General features: G+C 37.8%; 1 protein-coding gene across 2 annotated transcripts in view; it reads left to right on the forward strand.

Moving 5' to 3' along the window:
* Nucleotides 1–22,643, forward strand: part of LOC149832473 (SNF1-related protein kinase catalytic subunit alpha KIN10-like) — a 79,700-nt gene extending 57,057 nt beyond the window's left edge. The window contains exons 7-11 of one of the 2 annotated variants that reach the window (XM_090014519.1): nt 20,358–20,447; nt 20,533–20,616; nt 20,935–21,075; nt 21,172–21,417; nt 22,104–22,643. In XM_090014519.1, coding sequence (XP_089870645.1) covers nt 20,358–20,447; nt 20,533–20,616; nt 20,935–21,075; nt 21,172–21,417; nt 22,104–22,217 — 675 coding nt within the window. In that variant the 3' untranslated portion in view covers nt 22,218–22,643. Of the gene's footprint in view, nt 1–20,357; nt 20,448–20,532; nt 20,617–20,934; nt 21,076–21,171; nt 21,418–22,056 lie in introns of both variants that reach the window. The other variant, XM_090014518.1, reaches the window with a different exon arrangement.
* The last annotated feature ends 1,327 nt before the right edge of the window (nt 22,644–23,970 follow it).

Genomic DNA, 23,970 nt, shown 5'->3' on the forward strand with positions numbered 1-23,970 from the left:
GATACGATACACACTCGTACTCGTATCGCGATATGAGTGTGTATCATACCCATATCGAGTGTATCGTACGATACACCCTTGTAGCTTGTCATAACGTACGATATAGGACGTATCGTACGATACAGGTGTGGCACACTTAAAAAGGACTCAAAACTCTTTTTTTTTTTGGTTTGGGTTTAAAAGGCCTCTTGAGGGCCGAGTTCTCCATATGGGTTAAGGTGAAAAAATCTTTATTATGAATAAAATTATAAAGCTACTCTCCAAAAAAGATTTGCCTCGGGGGGGAACCGATTGAAAATCAAAGATGGCAAAGATGGTTGGATTCGGTAGAAATCAAAGACGGCAAACCGATACCGTTGGATCCGCGAAAATTAAAGATTTATATCAAGGTAGAAATCAGGCTCCACACTCCTCCAACAAAGATGGCATAAGATGATCCGACATGGTAATGACGGACTCAAGTAATGTGTGGAAACCGATTGAAAATCGAGTGCAACTATTGCCATAATATTTTTGTTTATGCAATATGAAAGTATGAGTCTTGTGGCATGTTCTTAATTGCAAGATATTTAATATTTATGATTCTATATTAGTTGATGTTTGATGATGTCTTATGCAGCTCATAGAGACATAAATGCTTCATATGTGATTTTATGGTTGTCTTTTCTGAAATTCATCATTGTTTCATGTGATATGACCTTTTTAGAAATTTTTGCTATTTTTTTCCGACGTTTTTTTTGGAAAATTTTTATTAAAAATTTATGATACGGTGTTACTATGGGCCCGACCGATACGATACTTACAACCTTGATATGAACTACAACTCCTACCAAATTGGTACAGCAGAAACCAAAGTAACCCCCCATCTCCTCATTCACATAATAAGAAACAAACTCAATAGAAAAGAAAACTGACCAAAATCGTGGCTGACTTTCTATGGAGTGGCAGAAAGAAGGCAACAAGATAATCCCTCGCCCATGGACCTTGGAGGTATGAGAAGGATTAGAGAAGTGAACAGGGCTTTCTTAATCAAATTGTGGTGGAAGCTCCATTTCAACTCTCTTGGTGGGTCTTCTTCATTAGAAGCAAGTATGGAGTTGTTGGGCTGCCATTCAGCTGGTTTTGAAACCTTTAAGGGCCCGTTTGTGTGTCACAGATAAGTACTCCATGCATTGTTCAACGTTGAGCCTCTGTCCGCTGAAACGAAGTCGGACCACCCCCCGTCAGACTTCGTTTCTGCTGAAAGGGTGGTCCTCCCGGTGAAAAATGGGACTCTTTCCACGCAGAAAGGAAATCCCCTGTTTCAATGGGAGGCTGTGGGTCCTGCGGAAATGCATGGGGCCTCATGCGCTTCCGCAAAATCCCTCCACTTTCTGTTGCACGCAAACATGCCCTAAAGGTGGAAAGTTATCAGGCATATGGAAGGGGTGGTGTAGGGTTAAGACTCGAGGACCCCACATCACTGAAATCAGTTTCCAGTCTCATCTCTGGCCATTCAAAGGAACCATAAAAGATGAATTCCTAGGACTGTACCTCTTGGCCATCAACAAGGATTAGACTGTTGCCAACATTTGGTGAGAGCAGGCAGTTCTTGAACATCATTTTTCAAAGAAGGCTCACTTAGTAAAATTGAAGAAGGGATCTCCTTTGATCAACAACTACCACACCTAACACTAAACAGCATTGCACATTTGATCACATAGAAATTCAGCAAAGAAGGTGCATTCTCCGTGAAACCTTGTTCTCTTTTAGAACCGATTAATGCAATTTTCCTGAAGGGGACCATTGTTAAGTTGTACTTGTATATATATATGTATATATATATATATATATCTGTTTCACATTGTACATGTATATATTTGTTTCATATTGTACATTTATATATATTATTTATAATGTTGTAATAGGTACTACCCTTTAGGGGTATTTTTGTCTTTTGTAATAGGCTGTGCCCATTAGGGCCACATCAGTCTTTTTATTCTTATTTTATTTTTATTGTTTTTTTTTGTAATAGGCTAAGGGCACTTTGGTCAAAGGCCCTAAGAGCCGTTGGGAGCAACAGCTATATTTATAGTCATTGGGATGCTCCCAATGGCTCTTTGAGCCTCTTGATGTGTATAAAAAGGGGATCTCACCCTCATTTGTGGTAATGCTTTCCTAGGCATTCTATCTCAATAAAGATTATTATTTTTTATGTTTTTTGTGTTTCTTTTGTGTGTTCTTTGGTGCCTCTTATAATCTCATATATTTGCCATTGATTGGCTTGTGTATTGTCTTTTTGTGGACTTGTGTTTGTGCACATTTAGGCTCTTTTGTAGCCATTGTATGCACTTAGGTGCTTTTGTATTGCCTTTGGCATTTGTATTGTCCCTTGTAGACTTCTTTTTGTGCTTATGCATATTATGATTTCGCTTTTCGCTTGATTTCATTGCAACCATTTGGGGCTCCCATCCCAACCCTAGAGCTGTATACTTCACCTGGCTGGTTGCACTCAAGAAGATACCAACACAGGATCAGTAAATGAGAGGTTTTTACATGGCAGACATCTGCTACATGTTGGACAACAATGAGGAGACTTCATGGTACATTCTTTGTGAGCTTAAATTCTTCTCCGAACTGCTGGATCTAACCTGGACAGACTTTCACATTCAAGATGGAATAGTCTTTCAAAGAAGTCTTGTTGGCTCCATGGGTAGCACAAAAGAAATGGAAATTGGTGTTAAGTGGTGGTTGCTTTTGTTAAATTGTATCTTCTATGTACATATATTTTTACATGTATATGACGAAAGATACATATACATATATGTATGATGTATATGTATCTATTGTTATATATATATATATATATATATATATATATATATATATATATATATATATATATTTCACTTCATGTAACCCCCAGGGGTATTTCTGTCTTTTGTTCTATTTTACGCATATTTACACTTGTAAATATGTTTGTAATTTATTTCTTTTTTCTTTTCTTCTTTTCCTTTTTTCTTTTTTCTCTTTTCTTTTTCTTTTTTATTAAAGTTGACTTAGTCAACCTTGGAGGGGGGTCCAACACTAGTTGTTGGACCCCTCCAACGGTTAGATTTCTAACCGTTGGAGGGGCTCCAACGACTAGTGGGAGCCCATCTAAGGCTTCCTCTCTTCTATAAAAGGGGTTGAACCCCTATTGTATTTTCATTCAATGTGGGGAGCATTGTCCTCCAACTTGTTCAATAAAATTCTTTATATTTTTGCATTTGGGTTCTCTTTTAGTACCTTTGTGTACATTGTTCTAAGTGTTCTTGTGCCTTTGTGCACCTCTCCCTTTGTGGTGGTTGTGCGTATTTATCACTATCTCTCTTGAGATATTTTCACATGGTATCAGAGCAAGGTTGGTGATTGAAGATCGTGTGATTCTTCGTCTTTTTCAAAGTGCCTCATAAAGCGTGCCTTTGGCTTCTTGGTGATTGAAGTAGGGACTTCTCTTCCATCAATATTTTGGAAGATTCTTACGACAAGAAAGACTTAAGAATCCCTTATGGTACGTATATATTCTCCATTCTTCCTTTTCTAATGGGTGAGAAAGAGTCCCATTTTTCACTTGGTTTCAAATTAAATGGCTCAAACTACTATGTTTGGGCCGATAATATGGAGGCTCACATTAAAGGGAAAGGTCTTTGGGGATATGTTAAAGGAACCATTCCCGAACCCGAACCTAAGATCACCATTATTGATAAGGGTGAAATAAAGGTTCTTGATGGCGAAGAAAGAGAAAAAGCTTTTGAAGAATATAACAAAAGACATGAAGAATGGGAGATGAAAAACTACAAAATTCTCTTATGGTTCTTTTCTTCTGTTGAAACGAAGATAAATGCCAATATTTTGAAGTTCAAGAAAACCTTCCATGTATGGGAATATCTCGAAAGAATGTATACTTCGAGAGATTTGTCCCATAAATATTACCTTCAAAAGAAGGCATTGACCCTTCAACAAGGGGAAATGTCCGTTAGAGAATATTTTGCCGAGCTATCCACCATTTGGGATGAACTTGCTCTTCAAGAACCTAAATGGAGTGGAGAGGCTATTGAATTAAGGGCCAAAAAACTTGAAGAGGATCACTTCTTCAACTTTTTAAACGGGCTTAGACCCGAATTCGAGCAAACTAGGTCCTCTCTCTTGTCTTCTTTCTCTTTTCCTCTGTTGGAAGATGCACTTACCAAGCTAAGTGGAGAAGAAACTCGATTGGGGATGAATAAAACCAATCAAAATGTGTTGGTTGTTCCCTCTAAAGATGAAGATGAGGGTGCTTATGCCGTCTCTAGACCGGGGAATAATGTCAAAACATATAAACCCCCTCACTTCAACAAAAATCAAGGAGGAAGAGAAAATGGTGGACAATATGCAAGAAGAGATTATAGCAAAATCATATGCTACTTTTGCAAAGAACCGGGTCACATTAAACCGATATGTCCTAAATGGAAAAAGATGGTGTCTATGTCTACAACGTTCCAACAATATAAGGAGGAAGGACCATTAACTTCCAACAATGCTACATTATCTCTAAATCAAATAATGGAAGCTCTTCAACCTCTCCTCAAGGAATTCGTTTCCGGAGCTGCCATGTCCACCTTCTCTCCTCCTGGTAAGATTCTTTGGCTCTTAGACTCGGGTGCATCCTTTCGTATGACTCCAAATGTTTTTGCACTTTCTAAATACTCAAAAAATTTGTCACACTCTTTTGTTTCTACGGCGGATGGGGCTTCTCTTGAAATAAAGGGAATTGGAGATTTTGAAAGTCAAGGTTTTTTTGTTCCTAAAGTTAGATTTATCCCAAAATTAAATTTAAATTTGCTTTCTGTCTCTCAACTATCAGATCATGGGTGTGATATCAAATTCTCATCAAATAAATGTTGGATGGAGGATCGCCGATCCGGGAAGTTGATTGGGAAAGGCTCTAGGAATGTAGATCTATACTTTATGGAATTTCTTCAAGTTCCAAAACAATCTTTTTTGTAATGTTGCCCAACATAAGGATATAAATGTTTGGCGTAAACGCCTTGGGCACCCAAATATTGTCAAGCTTTCTTATTTACATTTTACCAAAACTTTATGTAAAGACAACTTCAATTGTAATGATTGTATTCTTGGTAAAATGAGAAGCTTACCTTTTGGACAAAGAACTGTGTTTTCAACTAAGCCTTTTGAAATTGTGCATTCGGATGTATGGGGACCGACACCCGTTGTGTCTAAGGGAGGGTTTTCATATTATGTTATTTATGTTGATGATTTTTCAAGATATAGTTGGATCTACTTCCTCAAGCATAAACATGAGGTGTTCTCTGTTAAAATATGATGTATATATATATATATATATCTATATATATAGATTATGACACATACACATATATATTAACATATATATGTCTATGTGTCTATCTACATATATAAATATATATATTTATTTTGTAATACCCAATAGAGGTAAATCTGTCTTTTCACTTGTACACGCATATCCTAGATATGCTTCTTTTATTTTTCCTTTTCATTCTTTTTCCTTTTTTTCCTTTTTCTTTTTTTTCTTTTTTTATTGATTAAGAGGGGTCCACATAGAGTCGTTGGACCCCTCCAACGGTCATAAATATGACCGTTGGAGGGGCTCCAACGACTCTATGGGAGCCCCTCCTTGGGTCCCTTAGTGTGTATAAATAAGGGGCTTGGCCCCATGTATTCTTCAAGCTTCTTATGAAGCCTTTTATGAGTGAAATATATATTTTTTACCTTTTTGTGTGTTTGACCACTTTTTGTGGTTTATTTTGCCCATTAGTGGCCTCTTGTGTATGCGCGTGCTTCCGTGCTTACGCTTGGAGATTTCGCCTCTATCGTTTGACACTTCATTACATGGTATCAGAGCCTTGGTTGAGAAGGCTTCATCGGATCCTCTCTTGACAAGTAATATTTCTCCTCTCTCTTGTCTTCAAAATTCTTTTTCTATAAATGGCCAACAAAGATACAAAAATCGATCTCTCATTCAAATTGGATGGAACCAATTACCGCATGTGGGCGGCCGCTATGGAAAATAATCTCAAAGGTAAAAAACTTTGGGGTTATGTATGTAGAACCATTCCGGAACCACAATTGGAGTTAACTAAGTTTGAAGAAAATGAGGAAAAAGCATTGAACGAAGAAGAAAAAGAGAAGGCTATTCTTGACTACTCTTCTAAAATGGAAGATTGGGAAAGTGAGCATGCTAAAATTCTAGCATGATTCATGAATAATGTCGAATTGAAGATTTGTGCAAATCTTGCAAAATTCAAGAAGGCTAATGAAGCTTGGTTCTTTATGAAAGGCATGTACACTCAAAGAGACCTTGCTAGGCATTTTTTTCTACAAGAAAAGGTAAGAGCTACCAAGCAAGGTGATATGAGTATTAGGGATTACTATAGTGTCCTATCCTCTTTATGGGATGAGCTTGTTCTTCTCGAACCTCAATGGGAAGGTAGTGCTATTGCCATGAGACAAGAGCAAATGGAAAAAGAGAAGTTCTTTTAATTTATTCATGGGCTTCGTCCCGAATTTGAGCAACTTAGAGGATCCCTTCTTCATAGGGCCTCTACCCCTCTAAGTGACATTTTGGCCGACTTATGTCAAGAAGAAACTCGTTTGACCTTGAAAAGAGATGTTGATGAAGTACATGCCGTGTTTAGACCCGGCAACAATGTAAGATCATATAAACCACCACATTTTTGGAAGAATAATGGTGGTGGAAGAAAAATCATTTGTCATAATTGTAATGAACCGGGCCATATTCGTCCGGATTGCCCCGAATTCAAAAAGAAGGTTGCTTCCGTGGGTGAAACTCCTCCAAACACCAATGAAGATTCAAAGAAGGATGGAGACATAAAGGAGTTCATCGCTCATCTAACCGAAACTCTTCAACAATTTATAAAGATGAACTCCTCTACATCATCCTCTTCACCTTCCACCTCCGGTGCCGCCATCTCCTCTTTTCCAGGTATGACTTCTTGGATTCTTGACTCGGGTGCCTCATTCTATATGACTCCAAATGCATCACTTTTGTCAAAACCAAGTCTCAATAAATTCAAATCATATGTATCCACTGCCGATGAAACATCCTTGAATGTTGAAGGCATTGGAAATCTTGAGAAAACTTATGACCAAACAAAGAATTTTTTGTTCCCAAAATCCGAATTATTCCAAAACTTAATCTAAATTTTTTTTCCGTTTCTCAAATTACCGATTTTGAGTGTAATGTCTCTTTTTTACCAACCCATTGCTATGTGTAGGATCACCGGTCCGGGAAGTGGATTGGGCAAGGCCATAGAAGAGGGGACCTTTATTATATGGATTTTTTGTCTTTGCCATCCAAATAATTTTGTAATCATGTTCAATCTAAAGATATTGAGACTTGGCATAAGAGGCTTGGACACCCTAGTATTTCCAAGTTGTACCTCTTTCCGTTTTTGGAAAAATTTTGTAATACAAATACATTTACATGCAATGATTGTATTCTTGGGAAGATTCATTCTCTTCCATATTCACATAGTAATTTTGTGTCAAAAAGACCTTTTGAACTTGTGCATTCCGATGTATGGGGACCGACACCCGTTATGTCCAAAGGGGGCTATTCTTACTATGTTTCTTTTATTGATGACTTTACTAGATATACATGGGTTTACATTATTAAAAATAAATCCGATGTCTTCACTAATTTTAAAGAATTTCACGTTCTTATTCAAAATCAATTTCAAAACAATATAGCCATATTTAGATCTGACTCTGGAGGTGAGTACATGTCTAAAGATTTTCAAAATTATTTTAAAACAAATGGAATTTTGCACCAACGATCTTGTCCTAAAACTCCGCAACAAAATGGTCTTGCGGAAAGGAAACATAGACATTTAATCAAAACCACAAGAACTCTTCTTGTGTCTAAAAATGTTCTTAAAAACTTTTGGGCCGAAGCTTTTCTTACCACAACATATCTTATAAATCGTATGCCCTCTTCTTCTTTGAAAAATGTTTCACCTTTTGAAAAATTATTTAAAATTACTCCTGATTTTAATAGACTAAGAATCTTTGGATGCAAATGCTTTGTACTTATTCAAGGACAAGATAAATTGTCACCCAAAGCTCTTGAATGTATGTTCATTGGCTATGGTGAGAATAAAAAAGACTATAGATGCTATGATGTTCGAAACAATAAACTCTATGTGTCAAGAAATGTAAACTTTCTTGAAGAACAAAATGGTTTTGATATCCACACATCTAGAGAAGACATCGATTATTCTTTTCTATTTGACTTAGCTCCTAGAATTGAGTCCCCTGATGCAATTATTTGTGATACTACTTGTGATGGCATCTTACATTATAATGATATACCACAACAAGATAATGTTTCTCAAAATGAAAACCTTAATGATATAAATGTATATACCCGGCGGTTAGGAAATGAACATCAACCTGCTATTGACAGATACCCTCAAGACTTCTCTTTAGAAGAATCTGTTGATAACAATCCACCTAGGAGATCCTCTAGTACTAGTAGGCCACCACAAAAATTTGTGTCTTATGAATCCTTTTCTCCGAATTATAGGACTTGTCTCATGTTAATACATTCGTATCATGAGCCTACCTCATTCAAAGAAGCTAAAGATCATCCACATTGGATTGAAGCTATGAAAAACGAATTAGAGGCTCTTAACAAAGCCCAAACTTGGAGCATTATTCGTCAACCATTAGGAAAAAAGGCAATTGGGTGTAGATGGGTATATAAAGTCAAAACCAAATGTGATGGGTCTCTAGAAAGATACAAAGCTCGCTTGGTTGCAAAAGGCTACGCCCAAGAATATGGGATTGATTATGAAGAAACCTTTGCTCTTGTAGCCAGAATGACTAGTGTATGAACATTAATTGCTTTAGCCTCCATCAAGAAATGACCGATATATCAACTTCATGTTAAAAATGCTTTTCTAAATGAAACTCTATGTGAAGAAGTTCTTATGAACCCTCCGCCAGGTCTTGAAATTGGGAAAGGAAATATTCTAAAGTTAAATAAAGCTCTCTATAGTCTTAAACAAACACCAAAAGCTTGGTATGATCTTTTTAGCAAAGTAGTTCTTGATAATGGTTTTTCCTCATGTTACACATATACTGCTTTGTTTATTAAAACTTCTAATGAATACATAACAATTTTGTTGTTATATGTTGATGACATGATTATCACAGGTAATGATAAGAAATGTATTGACCTTATTAAAAATATTCTTAAGAAAAATTTTGATATGTCTGACCTGAGTTTTCTAAGGTATTTCTTAGGAATTGAAGTTGCATACTCCCCCAAGGGGTATGTCCTATCTCAGATAAAGCTTGCCTCCGACATTATTGCCCGGTCTGGGCTGACAGATGATAAAAGGGTGGAGACTCTAGAAGTAATCAACGCCAATATGAGAGCCAGTGATGGCACTCCATTAGCAGACCCCACGCCTTACCGTCAGTTGATTGGATCACTAACATATTTATCTATCACCAGACCTGACATTTCACATGCAGTTCATAGTGCAAGCCAATTTCAGACTGCTCCTTCTACTATTCACATGGCAACAATAATGAGGATTATCAGATACTTGAAAAATACCATAACTAAAGGATTATTCTTACCCTCTTCTTCACCTCTTACTTTACTTGCGTATACTGACTCCGATTGGGGGGGGTAACCCCGATGATCGTATTTCTACCACAGGTTATTGTGTGTTTCTTGGTGAGTCACTTATCTCATGGAGGTGTAAGAAGCAACATAAAGTTTCTCTCTCGTCTAAGCAACATAAAGTTTCTCTCTCGTCTACCTGTTAGTTTGGATCGTGGATCCGACCCGACCCACCTCGAGATCCAGCAGTGGCATGTTTGTAATTAGATCTTATTACCTGTGTAAAGTGTATTGTACCACTTATAAATATCAAGTAAAAAGGGAAAACCCTATTGCGCCGACTATTCCTCTCTCTCTCTTCTCGTTCTTTATTTCTGATATTTCTCTAACATCTGCAGGCTGATATCTCTAACATCTGCAGGATATTTCTGACATGGTATCAGAGCACAGGCGCAGAAATCGATCATCTGGAAGGCCTATAAGGACCAGTGCGTGAAAGGACGTAGGCTTCCTCTATCCCTTTTCTGATCTTTTCTCTGTTTCTCTAAATCACGTATCCCTATTTCTTCAGTTTCTCCTTTTTCCCTAGTCTGATTTCACACGTTATTTCTTTTCTCCTTTTTCCCTAATCAGATTTCTTCAGTTTCTCCTTTTTTTCCCTAATCTGATTTCACACGTTATTTCTTCTCTTTCTTCAATTTGCGCATCCTTATTTCTATTTCGATTTCTTCTCTTTTCAAATCCTTTTTTCTGGCTCTCACACATTACAAAGCATTGCTGTTTTTCTGTGCACACAGCATTGCTGTTTCTCTGTGTACACAACATTGCTATTCCTGGCCTGGTTCACACGTTATGCAGCATTAAATTTTTTTTTTAACGTGTGTGTGTGAAGATTAATTTCTGGATTACACGTCATTATATTTTTCTGTGCAATGTGTTGCTGATATCATTTTCAGCACACACAGTATTGCTGTTCTTCTTCTATTAATACACTGTTAAATACAGTTTGTTCTCTCATTCTTCATAAAATCTATGGATTCCAAATTGAACCCTAGTTTTCTTACTCATCTCATGACCCACAAGTTATCACATGATAACTATTTGCTTTGGAAACGCCAAATTGTGCCTTTTATTCGCAGTCATGGTCTTTATGGGCATCTAGATGGACGATCGCCCGCCCCACCTACACATATCATGCAGGAAATAACAGGTGAAGACGGGAAGGTGAGTCAACTTCGAAGCACCAATCCAACTTATGACATATGGGTACAACGGGATCAGACATTAGTCGCTTACATAACTTCCACACTTTCTGATCGTGTTTTACAAACTATCTCTGATGACCAATCCGCTGCCGAGTTGTGGAATGGACTAGCTCATTCTTTTTCTCAGGTTTCCGAATCTCGGGTTTTGCAACTCAAGTGGAAGTTCCAATCCATGCGAAAAGAAAATAAATCCATTACAGAGTTTATGGGGGATGTCAGAGTGATTACAGATCAGTTAGCTGCCATTGGAAGTCCTGTATCAGATAAGGATATGGTACAACAAGTATTAGGTAGTCTTGGACCTGAATATCGCATGTTCTGCACGGCACTCCAGGTTGTCTCAGTCCTTCCATGTTTTGATGATCTTCAATCTAAGCTTTTGCAATATGAGGTCAGTTTAAATCAGGAACACGCGTCAGAGGATGCTCATCCTGTGATGATGACGCATACGCCTATTCAAACAGGAGTTTCATTTACTCCCCCTCGCCCCAATGGAACATCTATGAACAGAGGAGGATTACTGCCTACACCAGGAGGAGGAGGTATTGGTTCAAGCAGTGTACCACGAGGAGGACGTGTTCCTACTTGTTTTCTATGTAACAAACGGGGACATGTTAAAGCAAACTGCTGGTATAATCCTCAGAACCGGAACAAATCAGGGAGGCCAGATAGTAGGCCAGGGCAGAAGGTCACTCATCAGTTTGCCCGTACTCCTCAGGGACAGGTTCTTCCACAGGACGTACAGAATATCCTTATGACTACTTTCAATCAGATGAACTTACGCCAAAATGAGGAAGGTATATGGTATATTGATTCAGGGGCAACAGCACACGTTACTTCTGATGCAGGTAAATTTACCCACTTGACTCCTTACACTGGAAATGGCACTATAGTCATAGGAGATGGATCTCACCACCCCATCTCTTACACTGGAAATGTCTCCATTTCTTTGCCTGAATCTCAATTACCCTTGTCAAATGTCTTACTCACACCTGCTATTCAAAAGAATATTCTATCTGTGTCTAAATTAGTTGATGAAACAAATTCTTCCATTGAATTTACTCCTTCTGTTTATCTTAAGGATCTTCACACCAAGAAGACGCTCGCTAAAGGTGAACGGCGCGGGAACATGTACGTCTTTGAAGAATCTCATGTGCCTTTGAAGACGTCGTCTTCCGTAGCCGTGGCTTCTTCAGCTCATTCTTTTCCAACATTTTTGAGTCGATCCACAGATCATAGTTCTTCATCTAGAGTCTTGAAACTTAATAAGCCAAACTTATGGCATCTTCGTTTGGGTCATTGTAGTCAAGTCTTTCTTGACAAGTTGTCTGCTAAAGGTCTAATACCCGCAGTTAGTTTAGAGTCAAAATGTCCAAGTTGTCATTCATGCAAAAGTCATGTACTTCCTTTTCATAGTATCAATAAAAGAGCATCAAAGCCTTTTGAAATTATATGCTCAGATGTTTGGGGTCCTGCACCCACTGCTTCTCTTTCTGGATCTCGATACTATGTACTCTTTCTTGATTCTTACGCTCGTTTTAGTTGGATTTACTTCATGAAAAACAAACATGAAGTTTTCAAGTTGTTAAAACAGTTTCATGCACTAGTCCAAAACCATTTCAATACCAATGTTGTATATTTCCAGTGTGATGGGGGGGGGGGGGAGAATACATATCCCATGATTTTAGTGAATATTTGAAGGAGCATGGCATTACACGTAACATTTCTTGCCCTCATACCCCTCAACAAAATGGAGTTGCTGAGAGAAAGCACAGGCATATTGTTGAAACAACCTTGAGCATGATGCATACTGTGGGCATCCCTTTTTCCCTTTGGACCGAGGCTTTCCACACAGCTGTTTATGTTATCAACAGGTTGCCCATGACCATCCTTGAAGATAATTCTTCGTATTTTGTTCTTTATAATTGTCATCCATCATATGAAGAACTACATCCTTTTGGTTGCGTATGTTATGTTCATATTGATCATTCATTGAGAAATAAGTTTCAAGACAGAGCTATACAGTGCAAGTTCCTTGGGTATGCAGATGACTATAAGGGATACAAGTGTTATGATCCTCATACAGGCAAAATTCGGATATCCAGAAATGTTGTTTTTGATGATGAAAATTTTGACACTCTGGGTTCATCTTCCACAGATACACAGGACAGTTATGATCCTTGGCTCAGTGACTCACTTTTATATGACTCGTTGCCTCATGAGGATTCATCTTTATTGACAGACAATGAACCCTATACTTTTGATGTGGAACCACATATGGAAGACATTCCTCCTACAACAACTTCCTCACGTTTTTCTGGTCTTGTTTATTCTCGTAGAACTCACCCAGTCAATGCTGAGACTCCCCTACGACATTCCACTCGGGTTAGACATCCTATAGATCGCTGGGTAAGTTATAACAATTTATTTTTGGATTTTCAAACATTTCTAACCAGAGTGTCCAAAGAAACAGAACCTTCCTCCTTTCATGATGCTGTAAATTCTCGTGCCTGGGTAGAGGCGATGAATGAGGAAATGGAGGCATTGCATGAATGCAACACATGGGAAATTGTGCCAAGGCCATATAACAAGAATGTTGTAGGATCCAAATGGGTGTATAAGATCAAGCACAAACCGGATGGCAGTGTTGAGCGCTATAAGGCTCGCCTGGTTGCACGAGGCTTCACACAGCAATATGGGCAGGATTACGATGAAACATTCAGCCCAATAGTAAAACTGGGCACAGTCAGAATTGTCATTGCGTTGGCATTACAACATGGATGGTCACTCAGTCAACTTGATGTTAAAAATGCTTTTCTGCATGGTGAACTAAAGGAAGAAGTTTACATGGAGCAGCCACCTGGATATAGCATGCATGATTCATCAAATTGGGTATGTAAACTTCGACGCTCTCTTTACGGATTAAAACAAGCTTCTCGATCTTGGTTTGAAAGTTTTTCCACAGAGATCCAGCGTCATGGTTTTAATAAAAGTGTTCTAGACCATTCATTGTTCATCTTCAAAAGTGGTTCAGCTATTGTTTGGGTGCTTATATATGTTGATGATATCATTATTACCGGGAGTGATGAGGATCACATATCTTGGGTTAAGTCTATGCTGATGGCTAAATTCAAGATGAAAGACTTGGGTTCCTTGCGATATTTTTTGGGTGTGGAAGTTGATAGTCGACATGAGACTATTACATTGAGCCAACATAAGTACACTATTGATATTCTCCTCGCTACGGGGATGGAGAATTGTAAACCAATTAGCACACCTTGTCTTCTAAATCATAAGTTAAGTGCTAAAGAAGGCACCACTTATCATGATCCTACTTTGTATCGTCGAGTTGTAGGGATGTTACAATACTTAACATTCACTAAGCCTGACATAGCATACTCTGTCAATCAGGCTTCTCAGTTTATGCATGCTCCTATAGATGCACATATGGAAGCGGTAAAAAGAATCCTTCGGTATTTAAAGGGTACGATTGGAGATGGTTTGATGTATAACAAAGACACAGATTATACGTCAGGACATCGACTATTCACCTACACAGATGCGGACTGGGCTGGTGATCCTGATGAGCGCAGATCAGTTTCAGGGTATTGCATCCTTATCGACAATAATGTTGTAACATGGAGTAGCAAGAAGCAAAAGGCAGTGGCGCGATCTAGTACTGAAGCCGAGTATCGTGCAATGGCAGCAGGAACAACTGATGTTACGTGGGTGAGACACCTACTGCAAGAATTACAAGAACCAATCTCGTCCTCTATGCTTCTTTGTGATAATCAGAGTGCTATTAATATTGCCTTCAATCCCATTCTTCATTGTCGCACGAAGCATATCGAAATCGATCAACACTTTGTTAGACAAAAGGTGGAAGAAAAAGAAATTGAACCCGCATATGTTAGGTCAGATATGCAAGTTGCTGACATTTTTACCAAAGGATTATCCACTCATCAGTTTTGGGCACTCAAAGACAAGTTGAACATGATCAAAGACCATACTCAACTTGAGGGAGGCTGTTAGTTTGGATCGTGGATCCGACCCGACCCACGATCCACCTCGAGATCCAGCGGTGGCATGTTTGTAATTAGATCTTATTACCTGTGTAAAGTGTATTGTACCACTTATAAATATCAAGTAAAAAGGGAAAACCCTATTGCGCCGACTATTCCTCTCTCTCTCTTCTCGTTCTTTATTTCTGATATTTCTCTAACATCTGCAGGCTGATATCTCTAACATCTGCAGGATATTTCTAACACTACCGAAGCAGAATATCATGCGATGGCCACTACCACAACTGAGATTGTATGGTTAAGAAGCTTGCTTAAAGATATGGGTGTTTCATTCTCAACTCCTTCAAAGCTGTGTTGCGACAACAAGAGTTCTATCTATATTGCTAGCAATCACACCATTCAACTCCCATATGTTCCTACCGAATATCAATTGGCGGACTTCTTCACCAAAGCTTTGCCATCGTCTCGCTTCTACTTTCTCCTTATCAAACTCTCGGTGATTTCACCGTGTGTTTGAGGGGGGGTGTTAAAATATGATGTGTATATATATATATCTATATATATATCTATATATCTATATATATAAATTATGACACATACACATATATATTAACATATATATGTCTATGTGTCTATCTACATATATAAATATATATATTTATTTTGTAATACCCAATAGGGGTAAATCTGTCTTTTCACTTGTACACGCATATCCTAGATATGCTTCTTTTATTTTTCCTTTTCATTCTTTTTCCTTTTTTTTCCCTTTTTCTTTTTTTCCCTTTTTTTATTGATTAAGAGGGGTCCACATAGAGTCGTTGGACTCCTCCAACGGTCATAAATATGACCGTTGGAGGGGCTCCAACGACTCTTTGGGAGCCTCTCCTTGGGTCCTTTAGTGTGTATAAATAAGGGGCTTGGCCCCATGTATTCTTCAAGCTTCTTATGAAGCCTTTTATGAGTGAAATATATTTTTTTACCTTTTTGTGTGTTTGACCACTTTTTGTGGTTTATTTTGCCCATTAGTGGCCTCTTGTGTATGTGCGTGCTTCCGTGCTTACTCTTGGAGATTTTGCCTCTCTCGTTTGGCACTTCATTACATTCTCTACCTTTAAGGTTTTTCATATGATGATACAAAACCAATTTAATAGTAAATTACAAATTTTTAGAACCGATTCCGGGGGAGAATATCTCTCACATGATTTCAAAAGTTATATTGAAAATAATAGAATTATTCATCAAAGGTCTTGTCCCAAAACTCCTCAACAAAATGGATTAGCCGAACGAAAAATAGACATATAATAGAAACTACAAGAACATTACTCATTTCTCAAAAAATTCCAAAAAGATTTTGGGCCGAAGCGGCTCTTGCATCGATTTACCTCATAATTCTACTTCCATCCAAAAATTTGAACCATATAACCCCTTTTGAAATCTTATATAAAAAGGAACCCGACTACCATAAAGTAAGAATTTTTGGTTGTAAGTGTTTTGTCCTCACCGACAAAAATGATAAATTATCTCCTAAAGTTATTCCTTGTGCATTTTTGGGTTATTCAGAAACACAAAAAGGTTTTAGATGTTATGATATTAAAAATGACAAACTATATGTTTTAAGAAGCGTGACCTTTTTAGAGAACATAAGTGGTTTTAAAGAACACCAAGCTCATGCAGATAATGCCGATTACTCTTTTTTGTTTGAACTATTATCTAGAAATAAAGATTTTTTTTAGTGATGATGAAGTAAATGAGGATGTGGGTAGAAGTGAACGTATTCCACAACCCATCCAACATGAAGAAGAAATACTAGTTGAACCAATCACCTATTATACACATAGAGATAAAAGTACCTTTAGAAGTGCAATAGAAAAATATAGTGACATTAGTGAATCTTCTAACCAATCTCGAAGAATCGAAAGATCTAGGAAAAATCCTTCTAGATTTATATCCTACGAGTCCTTTTTTCCAAAGTATAGGGCATGTCTTAGTGCTATTCACTCCTACCAAGAACCTAGAAATTTTGGAGAAGCCAAGGAAAGAATAGAGTGGAGGGATGCCATGGATAACGAGCTTAGAGCCCTCAACAAAGCTAAAACTTGGGTTTTTCAAGATCTCCCAAAAGGAAAGAAATCAATAGGATGTAGATGGGCTTATAAAGTCAAAACCAAGAGTGATGGTACTCTTGAGAGATATAAAGCCCTCCTTGTCGCTAAGGGATATAGTCAAGAATACGACATTGATTACGAAGAAACCTTTGCTCCTGTTGCAAAAATGGTCACTGTTAGGTGTTTGATCACCATTGCCTCTATTAAAAACTGAAACATTTATCAAATGGATGTCAAAAATATTTTTTTAAACGGGTACCTTAATGAAGAAGTATATATGGATGCTCCTCCCGGCTTGGATGTTCAAAAGGGAAAAGTCCTTCGTTTGCAAAAAGCTTTTTATGGTTTAAAACAAGCTCCTAAGGCTTGGTATGATCGATTTAATGAAGTAATGGTTCAAAATGGTTTTGTTTCATGCTACACTGACACTGCTCTGTTTGTCAAAAGGTCTAATGCAGGTATTGTGATTTTATTGCTTTATGTTGATGATATGTTGATAACAGGTAGTGACATAAAGGGTATCAAAGATATTAAAAACACTTTGAAAGAAAGGTTTGAAATGTCATATTTGGGGTATCTAACTTATTTTCTTGGTATTGAGGTAGCCTATTCTTATAAAAGCTATTTTTTGTCTCAAACCAAACTTGCATGTGAGATTCTTGACAGATCTGGTATTACTGATGATAAAATTTGTGAAACTCTTGAAATTGTGGGATCAAAGATGAAAATTGATGATGAGATTATGTTGAAGGATCCTACCCCCCTACCGGCAACTTGTGGGGTCTCTAATGTATCTTAGCATCACAAGGCCAGACATCTCACATGTCGTGCACACTGCAAGCCAGTTCCAGCATGCTCCTACATCCGTTCATATGGGCGATGTTCTCCGAGTTGTCAGATACATAAGGGGAATTATCAACAAGGGAGTTTTTCTTTCCTTATCCTCTGAATTAAATTTGATTCCATATACTGACTCTGATTGGGGAGGTGACCCAAATAACCGTCACTCCACTACAGGCTTTTGCATTTTTTTAGGTGAATCCCTAATCTCATGGAGATGCAAGAAACAACAAAAGGTGTCTCTGTCATCCATAGAAGCAGAATATCGAGCCATGACTTCTACAACTATGAAAATTGTGTGGATTCATCAACTGTTACAGGATATGGGGATTCAGGTTCAAGGACCTACTAAGTTGTGCTGTGATAATAAGAGTGCAATCTACATTGCCAAAATTCACACATTTCATGAACGCACAAAGCATATTGAGATGGACTGCTACTACGTTAGAGAAGCATACTTGCAAAGAATTATAGATCTTCCATACGTGACTTCAGAATATTAGTTGGCAGATTTCTTCACCAAGGCTCTATGCTCTCCCAGATTCAATTTTCTTCTTGGCAAACTCTCGGTCATTTCGCCCTAAGTTTGAGGGAGGGTGTTAAATTGTATCTCCTATGTACATATATTTTTATATGTATATGACGAAAGATACATATATGTATATGTATCTATTGTTATATATATAAAAATATATATTTTTTCACTTCATGTAAACCCCAGGGGTATTTCTATCTTTTCTATTTTACGCATATTTACACTTGTAAATATGTTTGTAATTTATTTCTTTTTTCTTTTCTTTTTCTTTTTTCTTTTTTCTCTTTTCTTTTTCTTTTTTATTAAAGTTGACTTAGTCAACCTTGGAGGGGGGTCCAACACTAGTCGTTGGACCCCTCCAACGGTTAGATTTCTAACCGTTGGAGCGGCTCCAATGACTAGTGGGAGCCCCTCTAAGGCTTCCTTTCTTCTATAAAAGGGGTTGAACCCCTATTGTATTTTCATTCAATGTGGGGAGCATTGTCCTCCAACTTGTTCAATAAAATTCTTTATATTTTTGCATTTGGGTTCTCTTTTAGTACCTTTGTGTACATTGTTCTAAGTGTTATTGTGCCTTTGTGCACCTCTCCCTTTGTGGTGGTTGTGTGTATTTAGCACTATATCTCTCTTGAGATATTTTCACAGCTTTTCTGTTGGTGGTACACATGGGGAGAAAGGAATAAGGGAATCTTCAATGACAAAAAAGAAAACTTGCTGATCACACATAATATCTTTCAATCTCAGATCACAGTTTATGCTAAAGAAAGATGGGTGAATCGAAGCATAAACTGGTTTGGTTTATGCAGCATAGGAATCCACTCAGCAACTAAATTTTCTACATGACTTCCCATCCCTATTGCGCTATCTCCTGCTTATGCTTTCTTTTTAAATCATTACTACTCTTTGTAGCTCTGGCAACTTCTCATCACCTTAATGAAAATTTTCCTTAACAAACAAAAACAGAAAAAGAAACTTAATCCTACTTGTTCTTATTATCAGAGTTCCTCAATCGTTTCTTAATCTTAAGATAACCTTATTGCATTTTAAGATGACAAAATAAAATTGAAATGGAAACCTTAAATGCGCTTAGTCTTTCATGATGCTATGGATTTGGATTGGACCGCTTCATGTCCTCTCTCTTTTATAATTCAAAGTCGAACATGAATTACATCACTAGGATCGTAAGCTCTCCATGGCATTCCCTTGGACTTTTCCTGAAAATATCTTAAAGTTCACTTGGTGCCATCCAAAAGTTTCTCATGTATAGTATGTCCATCTTGTGGTTAACTTTCCTTATGGTTGATAACTCAAAGTATGCAACTGCGAATGACTAATATGGTCCATGCTGGATGACCACGACAAAATTTTAGAGGAGAAAAGAGGGCAGCACTTCTATGGTTCCTGTTTGACCCAAATGTGATAAATAGGGAATGGTATGGTAACAATTTTTCTTCTATCCCCTCCCATTACCATTAATAGGTTGAAAGTGTTGAATGAAGAATCCTGTTCTCAGTCAGCTAAAGGGATCTATGTTTCTGCAGATGCTGCTACTGTGAAGGCAAAGAAATTTCTCTGCTTTTTGATGGACCGTAGTAGTAGCTAAGATCATAACTTCCTTTGATGTAACATGGTGTTATCTACATTGTGACTGATGTCATTATACCTTTAAAACTTAACGTCCTGTATTTTATTTATTCTTGTTGGATGGATGCTTTCTCTTCATTTTTTTGCTCTTCCTTAACGTTCCACATGATGTAGAGGCTCGAGAAATCCTTGTATGTCTTTATATTGTAAATGTTATATGAAATTGTGAATTGACATGGTGTACGTATGAGGATCATGTATGTTTTTCTTCATGAATATTATTAACAGAGTTGTTTGCATTTAACATGTCTTTAGTTGGAGGATACTGAGGTACTTCATGTTTTATTGCAGATTGATGATGACATTTTGCAAGAAGTGGTTAAGATGGGTTTTGACGGGAAACAGTTGATTGACTCTCTCCTCAACAGAGTACAGAATGAGGTATAAGTAACTCTGGGTGCTATGCTGTCTATGATGTTTGTATGTTTTATTTCTGATTACATGGATGATGATGTTAATTTTACAGGCAACTGTTGCATATTATTTGCTATTGGATAACCGGTTTCGTGTATCAAGTGGATACCTTGGAGCTGAGTTCCAGGAAACGATGGTGAGCAGTTCTGCTTATGCTATCATTTATTTGATGTACTCTCTTTTGTATGGTCTGTTTCAAGGCTTGTGGTCACCCGTAACTCTTGGGACTTGGTTGAGCTTGAGCTCAGAGTACAGAATCTTTAGAAACGGCGATCTCTGCTCATTTGTCTGAATGCATCAGCAGCTCATCCTAAATTAGTCACTTTACGTCCTTGTACTAGCCTGCAGATATACACTGATTCTTAATGTTGGTCTTTGCACAGCATCTTGTTCTATGTCATTATTTTCTTGCATTTCATTTTCTATGATTATGATATTTAATGCATTTTTCCAGGAATTTGGATATGCCCGAATGCACCCAAACGATGCTGGTGCAGTGACTGCTGGACATCGCTTGCCAGAATATATGGACCATCAGGGCATTAGCGTGAGGTCCCAGTTCCCCATTGAAAGGAAGTGGACTCTTGGTCTGCAGGTCTATAATGAACTGTTCCTACTTGTTCTCTATGTATATTGTCTGCGTTGTCTTTTGTATGCTTGATTGTAATGAGATGTTTCTTTATTTTTGCAGTCTCGGGCACATCCACGCGAGATAATGACTGAAGTTCTGAAAGCTTTGCAGGAGTTAAATGTTGGTTGGAAAAAGATTGGACACTACAACATGAAATGCAGGTGGTTCCCTGGCTATCCAAACCAATCTGAGAATGTACTTAATAACCCCAGCCACAGCAACAATATCTACAGTAATGGAGCAGCCATCGTTGAAAGTGATGCTGTTGATGCAAGTGCGGTAAATGTGGTAAAGTTTGAATTGCAGGTATATGTATCAGACATTTTTATTGCAGAAGACCAAATCTCTCTCTCTCTCTCACACACACACACACACACACATGCACGTGTACATAAATTGTAAAGAACGATACAGTATCTTCTAAACCTATTTAATTCTTTCTTGAGTTCTTAGCCTCGTAGTCTTTACTCTTTAATATCTTGCATCTTGAACCTTGATGCCCCCTACAAACTTAGTTCGTTTAGAGCTGGGTGACGGAATCCGACACAAGGCTTTGACCAAGTTGGCAGATTTAGATTACTAGCGCAGAATTTCAAAACATGCACTTTTATATAACACATTGGACTGGTGATCCATCTTTGTCGAGCAAAGATTGAACCTTTGCTAATAATCAAGTATTAAATAACTGCTGCATCATTTGATGAAGTCAACAGGGAATGCAACGCTTGCATGATAAAGAAATGGTAGAGAACTACCAAAACTAAATGCCAAACTGGTGTTTTGTAATTACCGTCAAGCTGGGGGTTTGAACTGAAGACCCCACAGTTGATAGTTTGACTTTTTTTACTGCAATTTTAAAGTCTTGCTATCTTGACCCAAACAAAAATGGTAGGAGTTTGCAATGCTTTATTGGGTAACTTTTTTTTTTGCATCAATATCATACAGGTTTATCACTATGCTCTTCTTGATGGTTTGGAGTGCTTTGTTTGCAGCTTTACAAGACCAGGGAAGAGAAGTATCTCCTTGACTTGCAGAGGGTCCACGGGCCTCAGTTCGTCTTCCTTGATCTTTGTGCTGCCTTTCTGGCGCAGCTTCGTGTTCTGTGATTGTCCAATGTCTCAGTTTGCTGACAAATTTCAATTTGTACCGACCGACTGCGAGCTTACGATGTAATATATGCTGTCTCGCAAGCTTTTTCCTCTATCTTCTTCCTGTTTTCTTTTTGGTTGCTCTGTTTAGTCATGGGAACAAATGCAAGGCCAGGCGTATTTTAGTGGGCTGGCCTCTTGGACTCAAATTCTTATTAGTGAAAGCATGCCTAGGCTACTTAGGCTTTGGTATAGCTTCTAGGAGTTGCTAGGTGCTTAGGCAAGCGCCGAGACGGGGGCACCTGAAAAAATAGTCTATGTATATCTTATGAATTTTGAAAAAAATGTAAGCTTCTCTTAATTGAATTTCATGAAATATGTAAGTTTTTCAGATTTGCAACATTTGGAGAAAGGAATTCATTATCACATCAAAGCCAACGAAAATGTTAGAATCTCGTGTTTGTTTCCTATGCTTGTTTCAATCCTGTGAGAGTAGAAAGGAAATTATCAGCTTCCTATGTTTTTGACTGTATGAAGTGAGATATTTCTATAAGTTGAAGAGTCAATGATGTAACGCCTCAAAATTTTGAACCTTATAATTTTTTTGAAATAGTTGAAAAATTCTTTTTCTTTACAGAGTTTATTTTTAAAATCAACGGAAACGATTTCTTTAAAAGAAAAAGAACAAGTTTGACAACTTTGGTCACGTTAGCGAGAGAACAAAGATTTACCATGAACGATCTGCAATAATACTTAGGAAACCATTTCTTCTATTTAAAGAGAGTATCAAGTTTGTACAAAATTTGGATTTCCTCTATGAAAAACTGTATCAAAAACCAAAATGTTCAGGAAAAGAACTACGAGCAGAAACAGTGGATCCTTAAATCATTTCGCAGTCGCGCCATTGCCTGATGCACCTATTTGTCACATGTACCCATGAAATAACTTAATTTTGCGAAAAACTAGTAGGAGAGCACAAAGACAGAAAGAAATTAGACATAGATAATTTATGCAGCAGGTAGTAATGAGCAAACTAAGTACAACAAATTGAAAGGTGAGCATGCTCAATTTAGTTATCACTTGTTAACCGGCCATGCCGGTACATACATGACACGTGAGTCGAAATAGTCGAGTCCAAGCCGAGTGTTCATTATGTTAAGTATTTTAAGATACCTCGGTTGTCTGATTGAATCCTATTCCTATGGAGATGATCGATGGTCGAGAGAGTAAGTCCCCAATGCTTGATAGAGATGCATTCAACTTCTGTAGAAGTGTTAGGCTAACTTATGTAGCCCCTATCTCCCCCTAACCTCCGATGACTAGGGAAGATGGGTCTTTTGCCTAAAAAAGCCATAAATGGTTCGTCCATCGGAGTTAGTACCCTTCGTCCTCTCTCTTGACGAAGCCAGGTTGAATCGAGCGCGATGGGGTTTCTTAGCAGTTGCCTCATTCTTCATGCTCTGGTCCATTAGACCAAAATGAGCATCTTGCCTATGAAGGCGATCCCATTCTTTTATATGTGTTTTCAACTACGTGCACAAAACACTAATCGATGTCATAAGACCATCTCATTCAATCGTCGTAGTACTAACATGCCTCGCATGTTTAAGAGTACACTACGAGGAAAGGGATATAAGTCCTTAATAGGAGCCTCGGGAGTGTGTTTCGCAAAGATATAATGTTTTAAAAAGCTATTTTTAACATTTTAAATCTTTCGAAACGACCCACAACTTGCCAACATATGGCATGTGATTTTCTCGAATCTGACATC

The sequence above is a fragment of the Nuphar pumila genome, chromosome 7 (assembly GCF_984573655.1).
Source record: "Nuphar pumila chromosome 7, dmNupPumi1.hap1.1, whole genome shotgun sequence".
NCBI classification, from domain to species: Eukaryota; Viridiplantae; Streptophyta; class Magnoliopsida; order Nymphaeales; family Nymphaeaceae; genus Nuphar; species Nuphar pumila.